This window comes from Mirounga leonina, unplaced genomic scaffold (genome assembly GCF_011800145.1).
Source record: "Mirounga leonina isolate KUSES-001 unplaced genomic scaffold, KU_Mleo_1.0 Mir_151, whole genome shotgun sequence".
Lineage (NCBI taxonomy): Eukaryota > Metazoa > Chordata > Mammalia > Carnivora > Phocidae > Mirounga > Mirounga leonina.
Window position 1 is genome coordinate 26,097,069 of NW_023270377.1, and position 26,901 is coordinate 26,123,969.

The 26,901-nt window shown below is 39.4% G+C and overlaps 1 protein-coding gene across 3 annotated transcripts in view; it reads right to left on the minus strand.

The window, feature by feature from the left end:
- The window catches only part of UNC80 (unc-80 homolog, NALCN channel complex subunit), a 228,768-nt gene extending 203,025 nt beyond the window's left edge, over positions 1 to 25,743 (minus strand). For all 3 annotated transcript variants that reach the window (XM_035007254.1, XM_035007252.1, XM_035007253.1), the window contains exons 1-6: positions 25,501 to 25,743; positions 24,499 to 24,547; positions 21,678 to 21,834; positions 20,295 to 20,596; positions 10,513 to 10,636; positions 7,414 to 7,487 (exon numbers count right to left, since the gene is read on the minus strand). In XM_035007254.1, the coding sequence (XP_034863145.1) occupies positions 7,414 to 7,487; positions 10,513 to 10,636; positions 20,295 to 20,596; positions 21,678 to 21,834; positions 24,499 to 24,547; positions 25,501 to 25,592 (798 nt within the window). In that variant the 5' untranslated portion in view covers positions 25,593 to 25,743. The remainder of the gene's footprint in view (positions 1 to 7,413; positions 7,488 to 10,512; positions 10,637 to 20,294; positions 20,597 to 21,677; positions 21,835 to 24,498; positions 24,548 to 25,500) is intronic.
- Between the last annotated feature and the right edge of the window lie 1,158 nt (positions 25,744 to 26,901).

Here is a 26,901-nt window from a genome sequence, read left to right on the forward strand (position 1 = left end):
CAGGGAGGACTTTTTCTAATATATTTATTAAAAGCACTATCTTACTTAGACTTATTTAGGCATAGCTTTTGATTATATATTCATCCTGTGTATATGTAAAAAGGATGATATAAGTGAAATAAATTGGTAGAGGTATTCTTGAAATTTCTAAATTTTAAATCAGAGTTTTTGATACATGTTTTTCCATAGAGTAACTTTTTCTGTGTCAAAAATGTTATTTCTTCAAAGTGTTATTTCTTAAGAGTACTCCACTATTACCTCTGACATATTCTTCTAAGTCACTGATCCTGATTCTGCAAAGTTAGATGCTGGAAATGACAAATTCATGCTGTGCAACCTTATGAAAATGACAACCTTATCAATACTGCTACCAGGCAGGGAGGTTTTAAGAGGCCAAAGATCATCAAACGCCTGACTTCAAATATGTTAAAAGTGAAAAAAATATATATCTTAGAATAGGTAAAATATAGCAGACAAACCACAGTGTCTGTACTCAGCAAATGTTCAGGAAACAGTAGATATAATAGGACTCCAACATTTGCAGTTTTGAGGGGAGAAAGGATGATGGCACCGCTGACAGTAATGCATCGGTTAGAAAGAGGATCCAATATTGCTGGAAAGCAGAAAATTGCATTTTGCACGTGTTGAATTGGAAGTGAAGGTAGGTCATCTAAAAACATACTAAATTAATGCCAGTATACATAACCATGTGGCTTTTTTTTATTGTATATCTGGAAAACCTAGAAATACATATATTTTTTAAAATTTTATTTTATTTTATTATGTTATGTTAGTCACCATACAATACATCATTAGTTTTTGATGTGGTGATCCACAATCCATTGTTTGCGTATAACACCCATTGCTCCATGCAGTACGTGCCCTCCTTAATACCCATCACCAGGCTAACCAATCCCCGCACCCCCCGGCCCTCTAGAACCCTGTTTGTTTCTCAGAGTCCATAGTCTCTCATGGTTCATCTCTCCCTCCTATTTCCCCCCCTTCATGTTTCCCTTCCTTTTCCTAGTGTCCTCCATGCTTTTCCTTATGTTCCACAAATAAGTGAAACCATATGATAATTGACTTGCTCTGCTTATTTCACTTAGCATAATCTCCTCCAGTCCCATCCATGTTGATGTAAAAGTTGGGTATTCATCCTTTCTGATGGCTGAGTAATATTCCATTGTATATATGAACCACATCTTCTTTATCCATTCATCTGTTGAAGGGCATCTTGGCTATTTCCGCAGTTTGGCTATTGCAGCCATTGCTGCTATGAACATTGGGTTACATATGGCCCTTCTTTTCACTACATCTGTGTCTTTGGGGTAAATACCCAGGAGTGCAATTGCTGGGTCATAGGGTAGCTCTATTTTTAATTTTTTGAGGAACCTCCACACTGTTTTCCAAAGTGGCTGTACCAACTTGCAATCCCACCAATGGTGTAAGAGGGTTCCCCTTTCTCCACAACCTCTCCAACATTTGTTGTTTCTTTCCCTGTCCATTTTTGCCATTCTAACTGGTGTAAGGTGGTATCTCAATGTGGTTTTTATTTGAATTTCCCTGATGGCTAATGATGATGAATATTTTTTCATGTGTCTGTTAGCCATCTGTATGTCTTCCTCAGAGAAGTGTCTTTTCATATCTTCTGCCCATTTTTTGACTTTATTATTTGTTTTTTGGGTGTTGAGTTTGAGAAGTTCTTTATAGATCTTGGATACCAGCCCTTTATCTGTAGTGTCATTTGCAAATATCTTCTCCCATTCTGTGGGTTGCTTCTTTGTTTTGTTGACTGTTTCCTTTGCTGTGCAGAAGCTTTTTATCTTGATGAAGTCCCAAAAGTTCATTTTTGCTTTTGTTTCACTAGCTTTTGGAGATGTATCTTGAAAGAAGTTGCTGGGGGTGATGTCAAAGAGGTTACTGCCTATGTTCTCCTCTAGGATTTGGATGGATTCCTGTCTCACATTGAGGTCTTTCATCCAATTTGGGTTTATCTTTGTGTATGGTGTTAGAGAATGGTCGAGTTTCATTCTTCTGCATGTGGCTGTCCAATTTTCCCAGCACCATTTATTGAAGAGATGGTCTTTTTTCTATTGCATATTTTTTCCTGCTTTGTCGAAGATTATTTGACCATAGAGTTGAGGGTCCATATCTGGGCTCTCTATTCTGTTCCATTGGTCTATATGTCTGTTTTTGTGCCAGTACTATGCTGTCTTGGTGATCACAGCTTTGTAATATAGCTTGAAATCAGGCAACGTGATGCCCCCAGCTTTGTTTTTCTTTTTCAACATTTCCTTTGTGATTCAGGGTCTTTTCTGGTTCCATACAAATTTTAGGATTGTTTGTTCCAGCATTAAAAAATGTCATTGGAATTTTGATCGGGATGGCATTTGAAGGTATAGATTGCTCTGGGTAGCATAGACATTTTAACAATGTTTATTCTTCCGATCCATGAGCATGGAATGTTTTTCCATCTTTTTGTGTCTTCTTCAATTTCTTTCATGAGCATTCTGTAGTTCCTAGAGTATAGATTCTTTACCTCTTTGGTTAGGTTTATTTTGAGGTATCTTATGGTTTTTGGTGCTATTGTAAATGGAATCGTTTCTCTAATTTCTCTTTCTACAGTTGCATTGTTAGTGTATAAGAAAGCAACTGATTTCTGTGCATTGATTTTGTATCCTGCCACATTACTGAATTGCTGTACGAGTTCTAGTAATTTGGGGGTGGAGTCTTTTGGGTTTTCCAAATAAAGTACCATTTCATCTGTGAAAAGAGAGAGTTTGACTTCTTCTTTGCCAATTTGAATATCTTTTATTTCTTTTTGTTGTCTGATTGCTGTTGCTAGGATTTCTAGTACTATGTTGAACAATAGTGGCGAGAGTGGGCATCCTTGATGTGTTCCTGATCTTAAGGCAAAGGCTCTCAGCTTTTCCCCATTGAGGATGATATTTGCTGTGGGTTTTTCATAGATGGATTTTATGAATTTGAGGAATGTTCCCTCTATCTCTAAACTCTGAAGAGTTTTAATCAGGAAAGGATGCTGTATTTTGTCAAATGTTTTTTCTGCATCAATTGAGAGGACCATATGGTTCTTCTCTCTCCTCTTATTGATGTGTTCTATCACATTGATTGATTTGCAAATGTTGAACCACCCTTACATCCCAGGATAAATCCCACTGGTCGTGGTGGATGATCCTTTTAATGTATTGTTGGATCCTATTAGCTAGGATTTTGTTGAGGATTTTGGAATCCATATTCATCAGGGATATGGGTCTGAAATTCTCCTTTTTGATGGGGTCTTTGCCTGGTTTGGGAATTAAGGTAATGCTGGCCTCATAGAATGAGTCTGGAAGCTTTCCTTCTGTTTCTATTTTTTGAAACAGCTTCAGCAGAATAGGTATTATTTCTTCTTTGAATGTTTGGTAGAATTCCCCAGGGAATCCATCAGGCCCTGGACTCTTGTTTTTTGGGAGGTTTTTTGTTCACTGCTTCAATCTCATTACTAGTTATTGGCCTATTCAGGTTGTCAATTTCTTCTTGTTTCAGTCTTGGCAGCTTATAGGTTTCCAGGAAGGCATCCATTTCATCCAGATTGCTCAGTTTATTGGCATATAGTTGTTGATAATAATTTCTAATAATTGTTTCTATTTCCTTGGTGTTAGTCGTGATCTCTCCCCTTTCATTCATAATTTTATTAATTTGGGTCCTTTCTCTTTTCTTTTGGCAAAGTCTAGTTTATTGATCTTATTAATTCTTTCAAAGAACCAGCTTCTAGTTTCATTGATCTGATCTACTGTGTTTCTGGTTTCTAATTCATTGATCTCTGCTTTAATCTTAATTATTTCTCTTCTAATGCATGGCTTAGGCATCATTTGTTGCTCTTTCTCTAGTTCTTTAAGGTGTAGAGTTAGCTGGTGAATTCGGGATTTTTCTGTTTTTTTGAGTGAGGCTTGGATGGCTATGTGTTTCCCCCTTAGGACCGCCTTTGCAGTATCCCATAGGATTTGGACCAATGTGTTTTCGTTCTCATTGGTTTCCATGAATTGTTTAAGTTCTTTGATTTCTTGGTTGACCCAAACATTCTTGAGCAGAGTGGTCTTTAACTTCCAAGTGTTTGAATTTCTTCAAAATTTTTTCTTGTGATTGAGTTCCAGTTTTAAAGCACTATGGTCTGAGAATATGCAGGGAATAATCTCAATTTTTTGGTGTTGGTTGAGTCCTCATTTGTGACCCAGTATGTGGTCTATTCTGGAGAAAGTTCCATGTGCGCTCAAGAAGAATGAGTATTCTGTTGTCTTAGGGTGGAATGTTCTGTATATATCTATGAGGTCCATCTGGTCCAGTGTGTCATTCAAAAGTCTTGTTTCTTTGTTGATTTTCTGCTTAGATGATCTGTCTATTGCTGAGAGTGAAGTATTAAGGTCTCCTACAATTAATGTATTGTTATCAATATGACTCTTTATTTTGGTTAACTGTTGGCTTATGTAGATGGCTGCTCCCATGTTGGGGGTGTAGATATTTACAATTGTTAGATCTTGTTGGATAGACCCTTTAAGAATGATATGGTATCCTTCTGTGTCTCTAACTACAGTCTTTAGTTTAAAATCTAATTTGTCTGATATAAGAATTGTTACCCCCAGCTTTCTTTTGAGGTCCACTGGCATGGAAGATGGATCTCCATCCCTTCACTTTCAGTCTGGATGTATCTTTAGGTTCAAAATGAGTCTCTTGTAGACAGCATATGGATGGGTCCTGTCTTTTTATCCAATCTGCAACCCTATGCTGTTTTATGGGAGTGTTTAGGCCGTTCACGTTGAGAGTGATTATTGAAAGATATGAATTAATTGTCATCATGTTGCCTGTGAAGACCTTGTTTTTATAGATTGTCCTGTAAATTTCTGTTGTATATCATTCTTGGGGTCTTTCTCCTTTTATAGAACCCCCCTTAATATTTCTTGCAGGGCTGGCTTAGTGGTCACATATTCTTTCAGTTTCTGCCAGTCTTGGAAGCTCTGCATCTCTCCATCCACTCTAAATGACAGCCTTGCCAGGTAAAGTATTCTTGGCTGCATGTTCTTCTCGTTTAGTACCCTGAATATGTCTTGCCAGGCCTTTCTGGCTTGCCAGGTCTCTGTGGATAGGTCTGACGTTATTCTGATGTTTCTCCCTCTGTACGTAAGGAATCTCTTCCCCCTAACTGCCCTTAAGATGGTTTCCTTGGTTCTAAGATTTGCAAGTTTTACTATTACATGCAAGGGTGTTGGCCTGTTTTCCTTGATCTTAGGAGGGGTCCTCTCTGCCTCTAGGATGTGAATGTTTGTTTCATTCCCCAGATTAGGGAAGTTCTCAGCTACGATTTGCTCAAATATATCTTCTAGTCCTTTCTCTCTCTCCACCCCCTCCAGGATTCCAATAATTCTGACATTGGACTGCTTCATGGTGTCACTTATTTCTCTGATTCTATTTTCATGGATTCTGAGTTGTTTTTCCCTGGCCTCCTCTTTTCCCTTTTTATCTATTAAATTGTCTTCCAGGTCACTAATTCATTCTTCTGCCTCACTTACTCTAGCTGTTAGATTATCTAGATTAGATTGGATCTCATTGATAGCATTTTTAAGTTCTGCCAATTCACCTTTCATTTCTGCCCTTAGAGACTCTATGTTGCCATTAATTGATTTCTCCATTCTAGCTATTGTCTTCACAATTGCTAGCCAGAATTCCATCTCCAACATCTTGGTTATATCTGCATCCATTTGTAAATCTGCAGCATAAATCATAATCTCTGAGTCTTTCCTATTTTGGGTGTTCCTCCTCCTAGTCATTCTGTTGAAGGGTGGTTGAGGGAATGTATAGAATCCAAATTATTGACCACAACCCAAGCAAGATGCACCTGTTTTCTAGGGACCTTAGGGTTGCTGGCCTCTTGTTTTCCCAGCCTGTCTTCTGGGGGGGGCCTGCCGTGATGTTACTCAGGCAACCCTGTTTGGGCAGAGTTGCCCTGCCCCCCTGTGGCGGGGGATGGGCTTAGTGGGAACCGGTTTTTTAGGGCTTTTGTTCTCTGGCAGCTTTCCCTGGCGGCTTTCCATGTCTCTTCCAAGAGTCAGAGCAGAAGAGACCGTTTCCAACCCTCTGCCTCAGAGCAGAGAGACCACAGTCTGTTCTTCAGTGAGCTCTCCAGGCCACACTGTTTCTGTTTCTGTCCATGCTGTTATAAACTGTAGCATCCTGGGTTGTGCGCCCCTCCGCAGCGCTCCCAGTCCTCGCCTCCAGGTCGGGGCATGTCTCTGCCCTTTGTGCTTCTAAAACCGCCAGCCACCCCCAGTTCACATGTGGGGCCCCTACTGCTCCAGTTTCTATCAGGGGGGCTGCGCTAAAGTCCTTTCCCACTGCTACCAGTCTTCGAGTCTGTGTCCGTCCCCAGCGCAGGAGGCTATCGCTCACCAGTGGTGCAGGATCCCCATGGCCAGGCTCCTTCCCACTGCCGTTATCCTCTGATATCTGCCCATGGAATCACGGCTCCCCACTTCGTACCTCGAAACCAACTGCCCACAATATTCTGTTTGTAGAAATCCAGATCTTCTTACATCTCAGGCTGGTTCTTTGGGTGCTCAGAGTGCTCTGGTAGATATCGAGCTCAATTCCGGGGACCAGTTGGAATAAGGTCCCCTACTCCTCTGCCATCTTTTCCCAATCCTCTAACCATGTGGCTTTGAACTACCCTGGCCTTCATTTCTTTCTTTTCCAAACCAAAGAATGCATGAACATTTTTCACTGAATTATATTCTTTTTTATTATGCATATTCTGTTTTATGTGGATTTGTCTTGATGTATCATTAAACTTTAGATTTCTTAAGGGATAGGACTATACCTAATGCCTCCTTTCTACTCCTTCCTCCCCACCTGCTGCAACATTATCTTAGCTAGATTAGGCTTGCCTAAAGAATATTAAGGAGATTTAATAATTAAGAACAAGAGGACACTTTAACTAATGGGGGAGGAATAATGATAACTAACACTTATCGAATGTTACACACTAGCCATTGAAGTAAAGCACTACAGATTACACACTAGACATTAGATAGAGCACTACTGATCACACACTGGCCACTGAGATAAAGCACCACTGATTACACCCTGGCCACTGAGATAAAGCACCACTGATTACTCACTTGCCACAAAGATAAAGCACAGTCATACACGCTTCTGTTTCAGCACTCCCACACTGGGAAAGTGTATAAAATTATTTTCCATACTTGACAGATAGAAAACCAGAGACTACTTAAAGATTTATATTCAGGAGTAGGAACTTGCTTTGAAACCAAGTAGTATCATTCTAGAACTCATCTTATCCTTCACACTACTACATCCAGGAAATGACTACCTCCTTTCTTCCCACGATCACAATAAACTCACCTCTCGATGTCTTGCATCTTGATTTGGTGATTCACAGGTTTGACTTTGGCTGTTGATAGGAGAGCTTCTCTTAGCTGCCAAGACAGGAGAAATACTATCACAAATGTTATAAGATTATGATAAATAAGCTCATTTTATTTTATCAGTTCACTTCTTTAAAAAAAAATTTTAATATATTATCACCTGGAAAGAAGACATTTAATAGCATATGTTGTAAGAGGAATCAAGTAACCAATCTTTGCATTTCTAGGTTATCATAACAATGCAGATTTCTTCATCTATTCAGTCTGACTCAACAGGCTATGGTGCTAAAAAGTTGGCAATACTAAAAATAAAAATACTAAAAATAAAAAAAAATAAAAATACTGTATAGTACCAAGTATCTGCCACATCCTTTTTAAAGCATTTTACGTATACAGTACTCCTCTCTTATCTGCTGGAGATCTCTTGCAAGTGGATGCCTCAAACTGTGGATACTACTGAACCCTAAATATACTGTTTCTTCCTACACATACGCACCTATGATAGAGTTCAATTTATAAATTGCACATAGTAAGAGATTAACAATAATCACTAATAAAATCAAATGATTACAACAATATACTGTAATAGAAGTTATGTGAATGTGGTTTCTTTCTCTTTCTTTCAAAATACTTTATTGTACTGTATTCACCCTTCTTGTAATGATGTGAGATGATAAAATGCCTATGTGAAGAGATGAAGTGAGGTCAAGGACGTAGGTGTTGTGACACAGTATTAATTACTGACCTTCTGACAATTTGTCAGAAGGAGGATTAAATCATCTGCTTTTGGACCACAGGGAATTGAAACTGCAGAAAGTGAAACCACAGATAAGGGGGAGGGGAACTACTGTCTCAACTCATTTAACCCTTACAATAACCCTATTATAACATATGGAATACTATTAGACCCATTTTACAGATAAAGACACTAAGGCACAGGGAGTTTAACTTGCCCAAGATCATTTGACCCTCACATGAAGGTTCAAGCCCAGGCTTTCTGGCTCCAGGGTCTGTGCTTTTATGACCACATTAAGCTTCTCCTATGGCAAGAATCAAATCAGTTACATCTTTTCCTGAGGATTGGGAAATAGTGGGAAGTGAAGCTGGCCATGCCACATGGGAACTGTGAGCAAACTGATGCTGAGAAAGGGATTGACCGAGGTCACAAAACAAGAGACCCAGGGAGTGTCACCCACGTGCCACTGCTTTTTCTTCTGGCCATGTGTCTGAGCTGAGTTTAATTTCACTTCAGATCTTGGGCATCATTTCATATCCACAGGCATCAGGTAGAGGGGAAAAGAATCCACTGTATCATCCAGAAACAAGGGATGGTGATGTGAACAGCCCCAGTGATTCATGAGGGACACGATTTCTTAATAGTTTTAATACATCTGTTAAATGATAGTTTACATATTAATGGGAGAGAGACAGAGAGAGAGACCTAAATGTGAAGTGACCTCTTTATTCAAAAGTGATGACTTTAAAATATGAAAAAATTCCTTAATCAATATAAAGATGTCTTTTTCAGTAATAGTTTTGTTTTACTGTAACATATTTTATTTTCTTATTTCTATTGTTTTCAATCTTTTAACCTTGTACATCCATCTTCACTCTCAGATGGTTTTAATTCAATGAAATTAACCTCATTCCATCCACAGAATCTGAAGTAGATCACCTCTGGCTATGACATTTTTACTTATTTAGTCCCTTGCTATTTGAACCTTATGACAGACAAAGTTACTCTTGAATATATAACTTATTTCACTAGTTAATGTATTGTACACATTAATTCTCTAATTGGTCTACTTTTACATATGAAAAATTGCATCTTTTGTTTGAATTACAATAATAAGCATGATTGTCACTGTAAGCATCTTATCACACATATGAATAATATGGCACTCTTTTGTTTAGAAAATCCTTTAACATATTAAGTACCTTGCAAAGGTATGTTAAATTATAGGGGGAAAATAGATAAGAACTTCTTGATGATTTCCTTCCCCTAACAAAACTCTTTTACATGCATAATCTTCCACTGTCTGCAGAAAAATCTTAGGAAGTAAGCAAATGATAGTTATACATATATATCTCATGCATCTATAGATGTACCACATAATTTATTTCTTTCTAAATGTTATTATCAATGCTAAAAGTTTGGTTGGAAATAGAAAGATGGAATTTATTAAGCTATAAAATAGGCACCTTATGTGGATTCTTACTTATTCCACACTATGAGGCCATATAAGGTGGTATTATTTTCTCCCTTTTAAAGAAATAGGAACACTCAGGTTGGGTACATACGTAGTAAGAGATAGATCTGGAGTGAAGCATGAGCCTTTCAGGTACTTTTCAAGCTGTCATGTGTTAGTCTTTCTACAATTCACCAATAAGATTATTTCATTAGACAATTCCTATAGTGAAATGCTTTGATAGCAAATAAACACCAAGACAAGGTTGTTAAGGAGCTGTTACTTTGTTTCCTGTAATGATGATTATGATGATATAATTATAATAATAGCTTATTCATTTACTATGTACCTGTCATTCTTCTAAACAATTTTATATATAATTAATTCATTTATTCTTCATAACAACCCATAAGTTTAACTCCTGTTTTACACATGAGGAAACTGAGGCACAGGTAATTGAAATGACTTCTCCAAAGTCACACAACTCAATGGCATGTGACCCTGGCTTAGTTTCTTTTTTTTTTTAAAGATTTTATTTATTTATTTGAGAGAGAGACAATGAGAGACAGAGAGCGTGAGAGGGAGGAGGGTCAGAGGGAGAAGCAGACTCCCTGCCGAGCAGGGAGCCCGATGCGGGACTCGATCCTGGGACTCTAGGATCTTGACCTGAGCCGAAGGCAGTTGCTCAACCAACTGAGCCACCCAGGCGCCCAACCCTGGCTTAGTTTCTCATCATGTGAATGAGCCCTGTGCCTGGGGCACTAACATAGCTCCCCGGAGAAATTTTCTTCCTCTTGGTTTCTTAAGGGCAAATCATTCCATCACCCTTACTTCTGCATATGAGAGAGTCTGCTAACACTGTCCCAGCAAGTGTCCAAATTACGAACCTGTAATGATGTTCCTGATGGGCTTCACCAGTGCTGTGAAGCCAGAGACCTCGGGCTGTCTGTGCTCCCACATGGGCTGCCATATAACAAGCCCGCTGGCCAGTCGGAATGTAAGGTCAGATTCCTGGGGGAAGAGAAGATTTATGTCCAATAACTGGCTTATAACTGGTTGAAGGGGCCAGTCATCGCAATGATTAGTATCATTCACAAGATTATTGTCAAAGTAGGTTGATCTTCTAGACCTTCTCTCATCACTCAGATGAGTGTTTCTAGGGCAAACCAGTAGCCCTAAGTTATCATTACAATTACCATGGAAACCATGGTGGTCTGCTTTTGGCAAAATGAATAATTAAAATGGAGCTTTGGACAAAGCATGAAACACAAATTATTGTTTTGTGTTAGCAGTGATCAAGGCCTGTTTATTTCAAGAGTCTTGGCAGATCTCTTGTGGTTGTCATTATTATTCCTCTTAATTATTTAATTGTCCTTCTTTCTCCCTCTTAAATCAATATCCTCAGATGCTGGCTATTTTGACTTTGTATTCTCTAGGCCATCTCTTGTTTTTTTTTTTATTATGTTATGTTAGTCATCATACATTACATCATTAGTTTTTATTCCATGGTTCATTGTGCATAACACCCAGTGCTCCATGCAGAACATGCCCTCTTTAATACCCATCACCAGGCTAACCCATCCCCCCACCCCCTCCCCTCTAGAACCCTCAGTTTGTTTCTCAGAGTCCATAGTCTCTCATGGTTCATCTCCCCCTCCGATTTCCTCCCCTTCATTTTTCCCTTCCTGCTATCTTCTTCTTTTTTTTTTTAACATATCTCTTTTTTTTTGCACTTCATGGAATCAGGAACATATATATAGACCCTTCTAGTATATTGTTTTGTAATGTTACCTTCTTAATAATCTTTAATTCCTTGATGGTCTATCAGGCATCAGGCATCAGGAAGGCACCCCTTCCACAACACCTGACATCATCACGATGCTTAACACAGCATTAGAAATTGGGTGTACAATAGGAGCTCAACAAGCACTTGCTGAATTGCACTAACCTTACAACCCATACTCACTCAGTTTATCTATAATTTAAAGTCTCTTCCAAGGAGCACATTTTCCGCTTCCTTATTACATCATTTTGAGAGGCTGAGATGTTTAAAATTCAATCTCATATTGTGTAAGTACAAATATATGACATTCTGAGATTACATTTTAAACAACTCAGCCACAAACTGGAATTAAAAAAAGAAAAGAAATAAATTAAACAACTCAGACTCTCAAAAAAAAATAAATAAAAGATGGAAGCAGAGAATGTTATCGCAGATTAATGAACACAACTGAGACCCAGGAATTCACTCAGGGCAGGGATTTGCAACCCTAGCTTGCATATTATAATCACCTAGAGAGCTTTTAAAACCTAGGAGGCCCAGGTCTCAACTTCCTCCCTTGCCCAGACCGATTACATTAGAATCACTCTGAAGTTCTCTGCTGACTTTCATGTGTAGTCATGGTTGAAAACCACTAATCTAGAAGAATAAGAAGTAGGAAGAAATTGGAAAAAAAGAAAAGTGATCCTGCAAATGGTGAATCATTGTGGTTCAGTGTCAGCTGGAAAGGCTGGTGAAATCCACACATTGATACAGAGAGGTTTCTTCTGTAAGGTATGGACTGGGATCCCGGAGCTACAACAGTGCCCATGATGGGAAAGCATCTAGGACTCCCTGTGGAGGTATTAAGAAAGTACATAAAGCACTTGGTCAAATTCTGTCAATATTCATTCTACAAATATTTATAGACAACCTAGTGTATACCTGGTACTACTCTAGATTCTGGGCTAGAATAGTGAACAGAGCTTACAAAAATCCCTGCTCTCCTAGGTGCAAAAAGAGAAGTAAAGCAGGCAAAGGGATGTGCCTGCAAGGTGTTGGTATTTTAGACAGAATGGCCAAGGAAGTCTTTGTTGTGAAGTGTCTTTTGAGTAAAAAAAATCTGAATGAAATTAAGGAGCTGCCATGTAGATATTTTCAGAAAAAAACCTTCCATGAGAAGGGATCAGCAAGTGCAAAGGTCCTAAATATGCCTGGTCTATCAAGAAACAGTCAGGAGACTGTGTGTCTGGAGTCAAGTAAATGGCAGAAGAGTAGAAGAAAAAAATAAGGTCAGAGAAGTTATTGAGTTCCAAATAATATAGGGCCTGATAGGTCATAGTAAGGGCTTCCGCAATTACTGAGTAAGACGGGGAGCCACCAGAGGGTTCTGAGTAGTGGCGTGACATTACTGGATGTATGTTTGATAGGATTACTGAAGCTATTAATAATAGTTCAAGAAAGGGCAAAAGTGGAGAGACGGTTTGGGAAACTAATATCATCTAGGTGGAAGATGATTACAGGAGAGAGTTCGTAGAGGGCGAAATGAGCAGTGGTAGATTCTGGATACATTTTGAACACACAGTCTACAGACTGGAAGTGGAAGGTGTGAGAAAGAGGTGTCAAAGATTTTTGGCTTTGATAAAGATAGGCAAGATGAAGAGGAGCAGGTGTGGGGATATCAGGAGCTTAGTTACAGACATGTTAAGTTTGAGATGCCTGTTAGACATTCAACTAAAGATACTGAGTAAACAGTTTGACAGGAAGGTTTAAAGTTAATGGAACATAGTATTATGTCTGGTGTTAGATCCAGCAAGCAGGGGATTAACAGCAAGCAAAGTTTATCAGATTTGTCTCCAGAAATGCAGGAAGCCAAATCTCAATTGACCTGGTTTTGATGATTTCATAGCTTCTGAGCTCAGTGTCCTTTTCCATGTTCCTCATAAGTAATCTTGGCACAAATAAAACTCTAGTGGACACTGCTTCCAAAGGTAAGCTCTCTTATACTGAAACCTGGGCCTTTAACACTGGCCCTATTGATGTTAGCACTCACTGAGACTTATTATTTTGTTTTCTTTGATATATTTCCAACTAGATTCTATATTTATTGGAGACAAATTGAGATCTCCTTCTATGCATTTCCCCTTGAGCATCAATACAGACTTGCTGATTAATTAAAGATAGTTTACATTTCACAAGTAACACCAACTAAATCAAATCATTCTTTAGACTTGAACACTTGCAGAAGGTATGGCCTCCTCTTACGTTGCTATGTTCCTTTGTAAGTTCTTTTTTAAGTTGGATGAATGCATAAGCTCTGGGACCCTAATTCCTCTTCTGGAGTCCCCTTTAGTGGGTCATCTAATGCCATGTATGCCCACATGGCCAGAATGTTGATAACTAGAAGAGACACTATCATTGAAACAGCTGTGGGGCAGGTGGTCTAGTGAGGTCCTTAGAAAAACCAGAAGACACAGACACTAGTAGAATCAATATCTCCACATTTCAGATGCCTTTCTTGTTTTCACTGAATGCCTGTTTCCATGATGGCATGAAATAATTCTAAATATGTTTACTAGTAATTTAGAGAAATTGAGTTTAAAAATTATTGTTATTTTGAATTTTAGAGTTGTTTACTTCACACATATGGATTTTATAAAAACCTCCTTGAGGGCTTGGATTTTTATTCCTTGCTATTTCTCTAGCACTCTGAGTAGTGCCTCTCAGAGACTAGGCCCTCAATAAATATTTATTGAAGGAATAAGTGAATATGATCAAATCATGACATTACACTTAAATTCCTTAGTTATAATAAATACTCAGCATTTTTCACTAAATTAAATTTAGTTGAAAATAATATATTTGACAGAATTTTTAGATTTATTTCATGTGACAGGCTTAAGGCAGCTATAAATTAAAATCACAGAATCAATGTACAGAAATCTGTTGTATTTCTATATACAGATAATGAAGGAGCAGAAAGAAAAATTAAGAAAACAATCCCATTTATAATTGCACCCAAACTAATAAAGTACCTAGGAATAAACTTAACCAAAGAAGTAAAAAACCAGTACTCTGAAAACTATAAAACGCTGATGAAAGAAACTGAAGACGATACAAAGAAATGGAAAGACATTCCATGCTCATGGATTAGTAGAACAAATATTGTTAAAATGTCTATAGTGTCCAAAGCAATCTACAGATGTAATACAATCCCTATGATAATACCAACAGCATTTTTCACAGACCTGGAACAAACAATCTTAAAGTTTGTATGGACCACAGAAGACCCTGAGGCACCAAAGCAATTGTGAAGAAGAAAAACAAAGCTGGAGGTAACACAATCCCAGATTTCAAGTTATAATACAAAGCTATTGTAATCAAAACAGTATGGTACTGGCACAAAAACAGACACATAGATCAATGGAACAGTACAGAAAACCCAGAATTAAACCCACAATTATAAGGTCAATTAATCTTCAACAAAGGAAGAAAGAACATGCGATGGGAAAAAGACGGTCTCTTCAACAAATGGTGTTGGGAAAACTGGACAGCAACATGCTGAAGAATGAAACTGGACCACTTTCTTACATCATACACAAAAATAAACTCAAAATGGGTTAAGGACCAAAACGGATTAAGGACCTGAAACCATAAAAATCCTAGAAGAGAGCATAGGCAGTAATGTCTCTGTTATTAGCCATAGCAACATTTTTCTAGATATGCCTCCTGAGGCAAAGGAAATAAAAGCAAAAGTAAACTATTGGAACTACATCAAAATAAAAAGCTTCTACACAGTGAAGGAAACAATCAACAAAATTAAAAGGCAACCTACTGAATGGGAGAAGATATTTGCAAATGACATATCGGATAAAGGGTTAGTATCCAAAACATATAAAGAACTTATAAAACTCAACACCCCAAGAAAAAGTAATCCAATTAAAAAACAGCAGAAGACATGAATAGACATTTCTCCAAAGAAGACATACAGAAGGCCAACAAATACATGAAAAGATGCTCAAGCTCACTCACCACCAGGGAAATGCAAATCAAAACCACAATGAGATATCACCTCACATCTGTCAGAATGGCTAAAATCAAAAACACAAGAAACAACAAGTGTTGGTAAGGATGTGAAGAAACAGGAACCCTCTCACACTGCTGGTGGGAATGTAAACTTGTAGCCACTGTGGAAAACAGTATGGAGTTTCCTCAAAACGTTAAAACTAGAACTACCCTATGATCCAGTAATCACACTACTGGGTATTTACCCAATCAATCAATCAATCAATCAATCAAAGGGATACATGTGCCTCTATATTTTTTGCGGTATTATTTACAATAGCCAGATTATGGAAGCAGCCCAAGTGTCCATCAATAGTTGAGGGGATAAAGAAGATGTCGTATATAGATACACAATGGAACATTACTCGGCCATAAAAAAGAGTGGAATCTTGCCATTTGCAATGACATGGATGGAGCTAGAGAAAACAATGCCAAGTGAAATAAGTCAGAGACAAAGATATGATTTCACTCATGTGAAATTTAAGAAACAAAATAAATGAGCAAAGAAAAAGAGAGAGGATGAGACAAACCAAGAAACAGACTCTTAACTATAGAGAACAAACTGATGGCAGAGGGGAGGTGGGGGGGAGGGGTGCTTAGGGGATGGTGAAATAGGTGATAGGGATGAAGGGGTGCACTTGCTGTGATGAGTACTGGGTGATGTATGGAATTGTTGAATCCTTCTATTGCATGTCTGAAATCAATATAACGCTGTATGTTAACCATACTGGAATTAAAATAAGAACTTAATTAAAATAGAAAAATGTGCATTGAATTATACACTGTCTTACAAAAAGATGAGTCATTTATATTAATTTGCTAATTAATGAGTGAATTCATTCAACAAATATTGATTAAATACCTATGAATTTGAGACACTATGTTAGGTATCCAGAATACAATGATAACTCCCCACCCTCAAACCATTCAGCATCTAATAGGAGAGATTGACACATAAAGAAATAATGATAATAAACTAGAAATAACAATAAAAATCTGTCTAGAATATTATAAAGCTAGAGGAAGAGAGGGATGGATCTTGAATGTAGTTGTGAAAGATGAGGAGGAGTTTCCCAGGCAGGAGGGGAGGGCATGAGAGCATTCTAGGTGGCAGGACCAGTATGAGAATAGGCCTGGAAAAAAGCACGTTACATTCCTGGGGAGACTCCAAGCACTTGGAGCTCAGAGGCAGGAGAAGTAACCAGAAGGCCCAGTTACTAGACTAATGAGTTGGAGTTTTACTTGCTGTATAATGAGAAATCAACAAATTACTTTAAGCATGTTGGTGATATGGTCAGATCTACATAGATCCCTTTAGTGTTGAAGTTGGATTTTATGAGACAAGCCAGGAGACTGTGAATCCAGTTCAAAAGTGGCCTCACCTGGATTTCAGCCTCCCACGCCTCCTGCAGCACCATGTCCTATAAGAAACTATAACACTGTCTGTGTAAGTGCTGATTGGCAAATTGAGGGAGTAACGTCAAGAAAAGGAATGCCAAGTGGGGCAGCAAACAGGGGTTGGAGATGACAACTTTGTAGAAACACCAGTCTGGATGATTGTGTGGTTTTCCCCCAGGAGCATGCAGGTGTCTGGGTCAGGGGTAGAAAAAATGGATTTTGGTCATGACCTGGGGTTGGAATTTTGAAGGGCAAATGCAAAAGAAGGATAGGGAAAAAGGACATTGATGGTGCTGGCGAGGAGCAGTTCACATGGGTATGGTATGGATAGAAAGGTGGAGATCAAGAGGGTCTGATAACCAGCAGGCCAATGAAAGACCAAAGGCAGTGATTCTCAATCAGGGGCAATTCTCACCCCCTGCCCACCCACTGGGGACACCGGGCAATGTCTGGAGTCATTTGTGGCCATCACAACTTAGAGGGAGGAGGTGTTCCTGGCATTTGGTGAGTAGGGGCCAGAAATGCTACTGATATCCTACATGGCACACGGCAATGTCCCACAAGAAAGAATAATCTGGCCCCAAATGCCAACGGTGCCAAGGCTGAGAAACCCTGGTCTAGGGATTGTATATTCCTTAAAAAAGCAAACACCTCGCTCAGAAGGAAAAAGCCTTTTGGAGAAATTTATTGACTCATTAATATTTTTTATTCCCTATAGCATTGGGAACAATATTTCCTTCATAGAGATAATAAATTGATGAAATAATAATATGCTAGTAATAACAGCTAATAATAATAGTTTATTATGATTTAATTACTGTACTGTGTTTTATATGCATTTACTCCCTCATAAATGCTCCAGGCCATAAGTAAAACTGGAGGGTCTTGAGCCAGAAACCGTCTGTATAGTCTCCCCTGAAAGAGAATCTGGCTTCCTTTTCATTAATAATACAAAATACCAATAGCGAAAAAATGCCAACATTAAAAGCAACACATATTTATTAAGGCCCTTTTATGTGTAATGTTGAGTACTATCATATGTTTCATCACAATGTCCCATAAAACTATTCTTATGTCCAATTTATACTTGAGGGAAACTGAGGCTTGCTCTAAGTCATTTAGTAAGAAGCAACAAGCGTGTGATTCAAATGCAGGCCTATTTCCAAAATTTGAACTCTCAGCCATGTCTTCAAATAAAATTACAGCCATTCCAGTCACTTCTGCACTTCCACATTTTTTAATCCAGAGGGTATTTGTCCACAGATAGACATCTTTATGGGATCATTATTTAAAGAAGGCTTCTTTCCTGTCCTCTCCATTTTAAGGACTATGTACCTACATATAATCACTACTCTTAGCACCTAGATCAGCTTCTGATAATAACTTGGGTTTACTCAATGAGTCACTTATTAAATATTAATCGAGTATCCCATTTTTGCCAGACACTATTCTAGACACTGAAAATACAGTGTGACCTAGACAGGCAATGTCCCTTTGCTCAAGAACTCTGTTCTATGGGGGTCAAGGGCAACAAGCATGCAAACAACCACAGAAAATAATTGCAGGTACTGAGAAGTGCAAAGGGGGGGGGGGGGTCCTGTGTTAGTGACACTGAAGTTGCCAAGAAAATTCTTTCTGAGAATTGTGAGTTGTGAGCAAACTCATGAGGATGATATGGCCATATGAAAATTTAGGGGAGGGCGCCTGGGTGGCTCAGTTGGTTAAGCGACTGCTTTCGGCTCAGGTCATGATCTTGGAGTCCCTGGATCGAGTCCTGCATCGGGCTCCCTGCTCAGTGGGGAGCCTGCTTCTCCCTCTGACCCTCCCCCCTCTCATGCTCTCTCTATCTCATTCTCTCTCTCAAATAAATAAATAAAATCTTTAAAAAAAAAAAAAAGAAAATTTAGGGGAGGAGGTAGAGGTTGATGTTTCAAACAGAAGGAAAACCAGTGCTGGACTTGAAAGTAAGAATGAGTTTGAGGGTGAGCCTCACTGAACTTGGAGGTTAGTGAAGGACAGAAAGGCTATTGCTATGGCAGGAAATGGGGCCGAGAAGGTGGGTAGGAGCCTGGACTACTGGTCCCATAAGCCAGGGGATGATCTCAATTAAAGTAATGCTTTTAATAAGTGTAACCATCATAAAAGACTTTTTAAAATGGAAAATCAAAGATTTTAAAGTAGCTATTTAATTTGATTTCACATTTAAAATTTTTAGTATGTTTCATGGGCAATGTGGCCAGTGCATGCAAAGCATTTGGGAATTTACAGGTAATTTTAATTCTATTCCTGGCAGCAATGGGACAGTGTCAAGCAAAAGTGAATTTTAACTAAAACTAGAACGAGTGAAAAGACTCACTGGTTCATTTTCCTTATAGTGATTGTTAACGGTCTCACAACCACCTACATATGTGTATGTACACATACTCACATACATACATACATACATACATATATATAACTTGAAATATTCATTAGGATCCTAATATTCTATTAAAGAACACTTGAGTATACCAATTTCTTCTTATCTCTTAACTTAGCATTCAGATGGTATACTGTAATTTATTCATTCACAGAAATAACAAATAGGGCTTGATTTCTCTCCATGTGTTGGAACTATACTGTGTCTTCACATATATTCACCCTGTGTTAGAGGTATCCACAATTGTATGCAGTGGAGGATGGGAGAGGTTAAGTAATATCACCAAGATCACACAGCTAGAGAGTAGTGGCACAGTAGTTTCAAATGATATTCTCTTTCAGACCCAAGGGGTATTTGTATATAATTACATTTTGGTACAACTGGTTTCCATGTAATCCTATGTTTTGTATTTTATGCTTTGAGAAATATTTTGAAAAAAATTCTCAGCTTGTGCCACACTGTCAAAAAGTCCACGGCATAGAAGACATTTAGAACTTCTGCTCCAGACCTGCATCATAATAGAGACAGCTTACAAGGTGCTGTAGAAATACAAAGGAGATAGTGACTCAGTCTACATGGGGAGTTTCAGAGGAACAGCTTCATGGAAATAATGACATTGAAGTTGAGGTTTGAAGAATCATCAGATGAACAGAGAAAAGAAAGTGGGCAGAGTGAACAGCAAGCATATATTCAGGGAATGGCTCCCACACCTGGATCATGAAGATGTCAGGAGGGAATGGCAAATGATAAATTAAAAGTTCCTTGACCTTATATGCATGTTTAATATGTGGGGCATTATCTTCGGGCAGGAGAACCTTTGAAGATTTTTAAGTAGATACATGATACACAGAGAACTGTATTTTTGAAATCATGTTCAGTGGTTTGATATAGAAATTAAGCTCTCCATGTCTTGGCTTGCCACATGATCATATAAAGACATGGACAACCAAATATGGAAATATGGAAATACCATTTGAAGCTCACATCACCTCCATCCCCCCTCAGCTGAATACTAGCCCTCTCCTTACCTTGATCCTGTGTACCAGAGGAGCAAACAGAAACACAAAGAGCTCCACGGTGGCCATGGAGTTCTGGAAGATCTTCCTTCGGTTGTTCTCGTCTTCATCGTTGGAGCTGCTCTGGCAAGGCTGAACTGGGGAACCCTGGTTTTCTACCTGGTGGATGAAAGCACTGCTGCTGCCACCCCAGCTGGAGCCACGGTCTGTGCCCCCAAACCGCTCGCTGTTGCAGTCCTGGGGAGCCTCTAGAAGCATCCAATGCAGGGTGTGAAGGAGCTTTGTCTCAGCAACACCCAGTTTATCCTGGTGGCCTGCAAGGGGACAATCACACAGCCAAGTTAAGACAAACTCTGCTACCAGAACAGTGGATATCAACTCTGGGTGTGGGAAGAACATCCTTGCATTGCTCTGTGGCTTGATTTCCTGGAATACACTAGCATTTCTCTATATTTCTTACAACCACAGCTGGAAGGGCTCATTCTTTCCCCCCCCCCTTAAGATTTATTTATTTATTTATTTGAGAGAGAGTGAGAGATCACAGAGGGAGAGGGAGAAGCAGACTCGCCGCTGAGCATGGAGCCTGACGCAGGGCTTGATCCCAGGACCTTGGGATCATGACCTGAGCCGAAGGCAGATGCTTCACTGACTGAGCCACCCAGGCATCCCTGGAAGGGCTCATTTTTGTTTGGGGGCTTTCTAACTGGTTATAATCTCTGCAGAATAACATAGTGTCATAGGAGGAGAAACTGCATGCATCCTATCTCTTCAGTCTGATATCCATATCTATCTCCAAATAGGCAGTGTAGTGGTTAAGAACCCAGGCTCTGAAGATAGCAACTACTTTACGTTAGACAGGGTGACCAAGAAACCCCTCGGTAAAGATAACATTTGTGCAGAGACCCAAATAAGGGGAAAGAACTGGAGGGAAAACAGCTTGTGTGCGAACATGGGGTGGATGTTAGGACATGTTACCACGTGAGAAAAGCAATCCACAAGATAATCTAAAAAAGAAGAGTCTCTATGCACAACGCATGCACGTACACATGGACTATAAAGTGCAAGGGGTCGCTTTAGGAGTTGAGAGGGCCAAAGAGAAATTGGATCGGAACTCATCTTGGATGGGTGATAGTCTTCAGCTTCCCTGTAATGTTTTAATGTTTAAAAGGAAAAGATATTCATGTATTACTTGTAAAATTTAAAATTTAAAAATAAGAGAGCCAGTTCCTTCATTGGTAAAATGGAGATCATAGTGGTACCCACGTGAGGGGGCTTTTATGAGAACTAAATGACATCATATATGTTCGGTGCCTGGGAAAAGAGCAAGTAGCCAGTAAATGTCAGCACGAGTGCTGATGATTGTATGCCATGAAGAAGGAATGCGGAAGAACCAACCTAACTTGTTCCTGTTTGAAAGCAGCGTTGCAGTGCAGTGGAGGACGTGAGGCAAAGCAGCTTGCACCAGCTCCCATCTGGAAATGCTCTGGATGGCTTCAGAGAGCGCTGGAGAAAGGCCATGCAGCTTGTTCTCCACCAACACGCGTTCAAAGGACTGTAGATACCAAAAAAGAAGAAGAAAAAATCGTGTGAAATAAGGAATTGGAGATTCTGGCTGACAAGAAACTGGAGATCAAGGTACTACACCAAGATGCAAATCACTGGATCAAATTTTTTAGAGTGCACTCAAACTGCATTTCATGTCAACGTACAATGAGTCAATGATCATTACTTTTTAACCATTTTTAGGTTTTTGATTTAAAATATAGGACTTGAATTACTAAGTGATTTTTATTTTCACCAAAATTAGCTTCCTCTAAAAAAAAGGCACACCACCATATTTAACTCATATAATATTTTATAAAATGCTGCTGAGGCATCCAAAGGGGCTGTTACAATTGCAGAACGAAGTGAATTGTCTTTTGTGAAAGCATCTTGAGGACGGAATTTGTGTCAATGTTCAACAAGTGTAAATAAGATACAACTCTTTCAAGAAATCTGATTTGGGGAGGGTCTCTGAATTATTTCATGTCCTTAGCAATAACATGACACAAGGCATTTCTTGCCTAAGGCCTGTAACCATAAAGATACTTCTTATACCTGTTGAAGAAAGAAAGGAAGGAAGGGAGAGGAGAATGAAGGGAAATAAGCCATAGCTTTGCTGGTTTATTAAATCTTCTCTCTTGGCCAGGGATACTTTCAGAGAGTGAAACATCCCAGGACAAATGTGACCTACTCCCAGTTGTTGTTGTTGTTGTTATTTGAATGGGGAGGGGGATATCACTATAAGGGGTTAAGGAAAGTATAGATTCCAAGTATTAAAATAAATTTAATAAATATTTGACTTGTATGAATTGAACCCGATTGCTACTTGATGCCCTATGTAATCAGGAAAACTGTGGCAGTATGCTATAGAGTGATCATAATACAGGTTCCAAATATTCAAGCTGTATTATTGATATTATTAGGATACCAGAGAAAAAGACATGGATTAATACAGAGATTCTCTGAAGAAAATGAATTACTTTTTGACTCAAAAAAGGAAAATAAGAAATTCACCTTCATAAGGAAAAGCATGATGAGGTTTTGGTAAGGAGTATAAACAGAGATATGGGTTTTTTGTTGTTGTTGTTTTTTTAACTGAATAAGGTAAGATCCAAATGCTTTTAAGTTCTTCAGCCCTCAGGTATCTAAGTATTCATTAAGTAAAGCGTGAGTATGTGGGGCATTAAAAGATGATAAAGAATTTACACAGTCTTATTGAATACATTTTAGAGGATGAGATGTATATATTATAATATTAGGGCACTCTGGGTACTTAATGTCATTTTCTTCTTAAATGTTGCCAATATAACTCTTATTTTTTAAACCCTGAAAACTGCTTTCTGCATTTTTATTTCTCTATCTATCTGTGACTTAGTTGTTTGATACTGTATGACTATATTAAAAATGCCAGATCTTTGCCAAGAACAGGGAAAAGTCAGGATTATTTTAAGCTAGTATAATTGTAAGCATGATTTATGGAAGGCTCAGTGATTTCTTAACTGTCAAATTACTCTAACGAGCTAAATACAACAACAAATTCCATTTAAAGGTCCTTATTAAAAGATTATATTTTAAAAATATCTCTGCGGCAACTTTGAAGGGCAAGAGATACAACAAAACAAATTCCTATTTGAGTGTGTGTACCTGTGTGCTTGTTTAAAACTCTCTAATTGGCTTTCATCGTTTTTAAGGGCCCTAACACATTTCAGAACTCCTTACTATGTAGTCATTTGCAAATTTTCATGGCAATGCCTAAATGGGTAGGTTTCCCCTTTTAGGTTATGATATGTGAAATGTGAAGGTCTTTATTTGAGCTCCTGTTTTAATGAAATCTATGAAAATTTCATTTCATTTTTGCTTCATGATTTCATGTCTTTTGCTTTCAATTTGTGATTTGGACATTTTTAAGGATATGGGATTCCCTTAGAATCTCAGGACAAGTGCACTCTATAGAGTATACATATTAATAGCTTATTTTCATAATTATTTTATATCATCTATTTTCAGACTTGCACAAAACATGCAAGACATATAAGTTCAAAACTGTATATGACTTTGAGTAGTTCATGGGCCCTCATCTCTTTACCTTCCACCATAACAGTCTCAATTTTGTTGATGAAGGAATGGACTTCTTATACTTGTCCTGCAAGGCTCTTCACCACCTGGTTCTCTGTAATCTCTCCACCCTTTCTTCTACTGCTCTACTTCTATTCACTTGGAGATAAGATGCTTTAGACTTGCTGCTCCCCTTTGCTGTTTCCTTACCTATTCCTCCCTCCCTCTTGTCACAGTTTTCTCTAACAGTCACATTAGCAGGTAAACCTTACCTATCCACTGCTCTTAACATGGAATCCACTCCTACGCCCGCCCCCCCAGTTGCCAGTGTCCCCAGTCTTTTTTGCTTCATTTTTCTCCATAGTGCTTATCACTATCTGCCTTATTATGTATTTTACTTATTTGTGAGTGGCTTGGCTTCCTCCCACTAGAATGCAAACTCTGTATTTTGATTATTGCTCTATCCCATCATTTAGAACTATGCCTAGCACTAGTAGGTGTTCAATAATATTTGCTGAGCGAATTAATCTATACAGTCAGTACAATTTCATGCCTTTCTTTGGGTTGAAATGACCACACAGAACATGGAAATAATCATTAAATAGTGAATATCACATACCACACATGAGGCTTCATACTGCTTTCCCAGTTTAGGCCTCAAAAATGCACTGAAAAATTAATAGAGATAGTGGTTATAATAAAATTATTAGCATCTTTATGACATATTTTTCAACGGATAAGACACAGCGCTATATAACTCAAATTTCATGCCTCCCTATAGCTTGTTAATGAGCAGGTGTTGAACAGCTGATGACATTTGCTTTTACATGTGTAGTTACATGTATGAAAGAGATGTGGCTCTCCACATTTTCTGTATCCACTCTTATTCTGAGGACTTTTCCCTAATCAGATTCCAAATTGCCAATGGTCAGGAGCGGTGTCTTGCTCATGTGTATAATTATATTAAAAACTAAAAATGAACAGTTTGTGGGGTGTGATTTCCAGAACCTAATTTTTTATCTGATAAATTTCTAAAATAATAATAATAATTAATAATAATAATAATAATAATGGAAACCTTGTTTCTTGTTTATTAGAATAGGTTTCAGAGGTCTTTCCAGGAAAAAAAAAATGCTTATAAAAAATCCTCCTCCTCAGGGTCTTGAACCAGGAAGACTACAGTGGCTGAATCCGAGCAAAAATGGTTAACAAGTGGGCATAGCTGATATTCGCCAAACAGGAGCTGGAAAAACAACAGGTCACCGGCCTGGAATTAAAGCAGGAGATGGAGGGGAAATTGGACGCAAGAGCACAACCAGTCATAATGATCTTCCCTAGTTCCCCGCCCCCTCTTCCTAGGCTTTCTGCCCTCCCACCCCCTAAATAATGTATATATTTATTCAACTGCCAATCTGCTTGTCGCCAAACTTCACGGAAATATTTTTTAAATGCGTGTTTTTAAGCAGGTGCGGAGGGCTTGCTTTCCAGCCCCAGAGAGGGAGCTGCAGGCTGTGGCGCGGCCTCAGCAGCAGTGGCGGCAGCGGCGGCGGCGGTGACCCAGGCGGCCCCAGGAGCGTCCCCAGCCCAGGGTGGCCCGCGGCGCGCCCTCTGCGCCCCTCACCTGGTTTGCCGCCACAGGAAGGTCTGGATGGGCAGGGGGATGCCGCGGCCGCTGTCCTGCTCCTGGCCCTCGGAGCTCTTCCTCTTCACCATGATGGTGGCTCCTGGGAGTCCTACTGCAGGACCCAGCGCTGGCTCCTCGCTAGCCGCCGCCGCCTCCTCCTCCTCCTCCTGCTGCTCTCCCCAACTCTCATCCCCTCCTTCCCTGAGGCAGAGCCGGCTCTCTCCGCCCTGATCCCCCGTCCCTCTCCCCTTCCCCCGCCCCTCCCCGCGCGTGGAACATGGCTGCGGGAGGAGGGGAGGGCTGGAGGAGCCGCGGAGCGAGGAGGGGGGCGCTCGGAGGAGCTGTCCGCCTCGCCGCCCCCGCGCCCGCTCCTTGCTTTCAGTACCTCCCACTGTGGACAGCGGCCCGCGCGGGCCGGTCGGGCGGAAGAGCAGAGCTGGGGACAGCAGCAGGATGGCCCAAGAGGTCCACACTCCGCATTGCACGCTGATCCCCTCGCACCTCTTCAACCCCCAAGGATTCGGCTTCCTTCCCTTCGAGCTGCACCCCAGGACTGTCCCCTGTCCTGCTTCCCAACCTCAGCATCCGAAGAATTGTCACGGTCTAGGGAGGAGGAGCTTTGGGAAACCGCAGAACACTCACTAACCCTGGCATCATTCGCACCTCTAGCAAGGAGGTCAGGAGTCCACCCTTGGGTTTTAGCAGAAGGAGCACATGAAAATTATTAGAAGTGTAAACAAGGAAGAGAGCAAGCTTGGCAAGGCAGAGAAAGCTTGAAAGTTTTCTGATGTGAGAATTTATTTTAAAATGGTAACCACAAGAAATTAACCTTATTTTGCTAAAGCAGGAATATCCACAAACTAACCAGTTGTGGGTATCAGTTAATTATAACTTGAGAAAGGACATCTGAATCATGCTTTTAGGAAATGCTGTTTATTATAGCCCATGAATGTACTTGGGTGATCCTGTTCATTTCATTGATAGCTGCCATTTTCCTTCAGTGTCATAGTCAAATGTCTATATAGTTTATAGATGGGTTACTGTTAGGTGTTTCATCTAGCAGCAATACAAATAGGGGTGGAGATGAAGCAGTTGGAGTAGAAAACCATTGCTGTGGACCCAACTACCTGCAAACAAACAAATGTAGTCACATAACTGTTTGAACAAAGATACTGATGTAATACATGAAATAGGGAATGAGACCCCAGGGCCTGATCTCACCAGATAGAAATATTTCCTGTGTAATTAACTACATGTGCATCTACTCCATATAGAGAGAATTATATGGTATATATTGGTATTTTTAGTCACAAAATTATCCATTTAGTTTCTTGAAGTAATCTTTTAATGGGAATTTTTGAAACAAGGAAAAATAGATTCTAAATACAGTTTACTCAG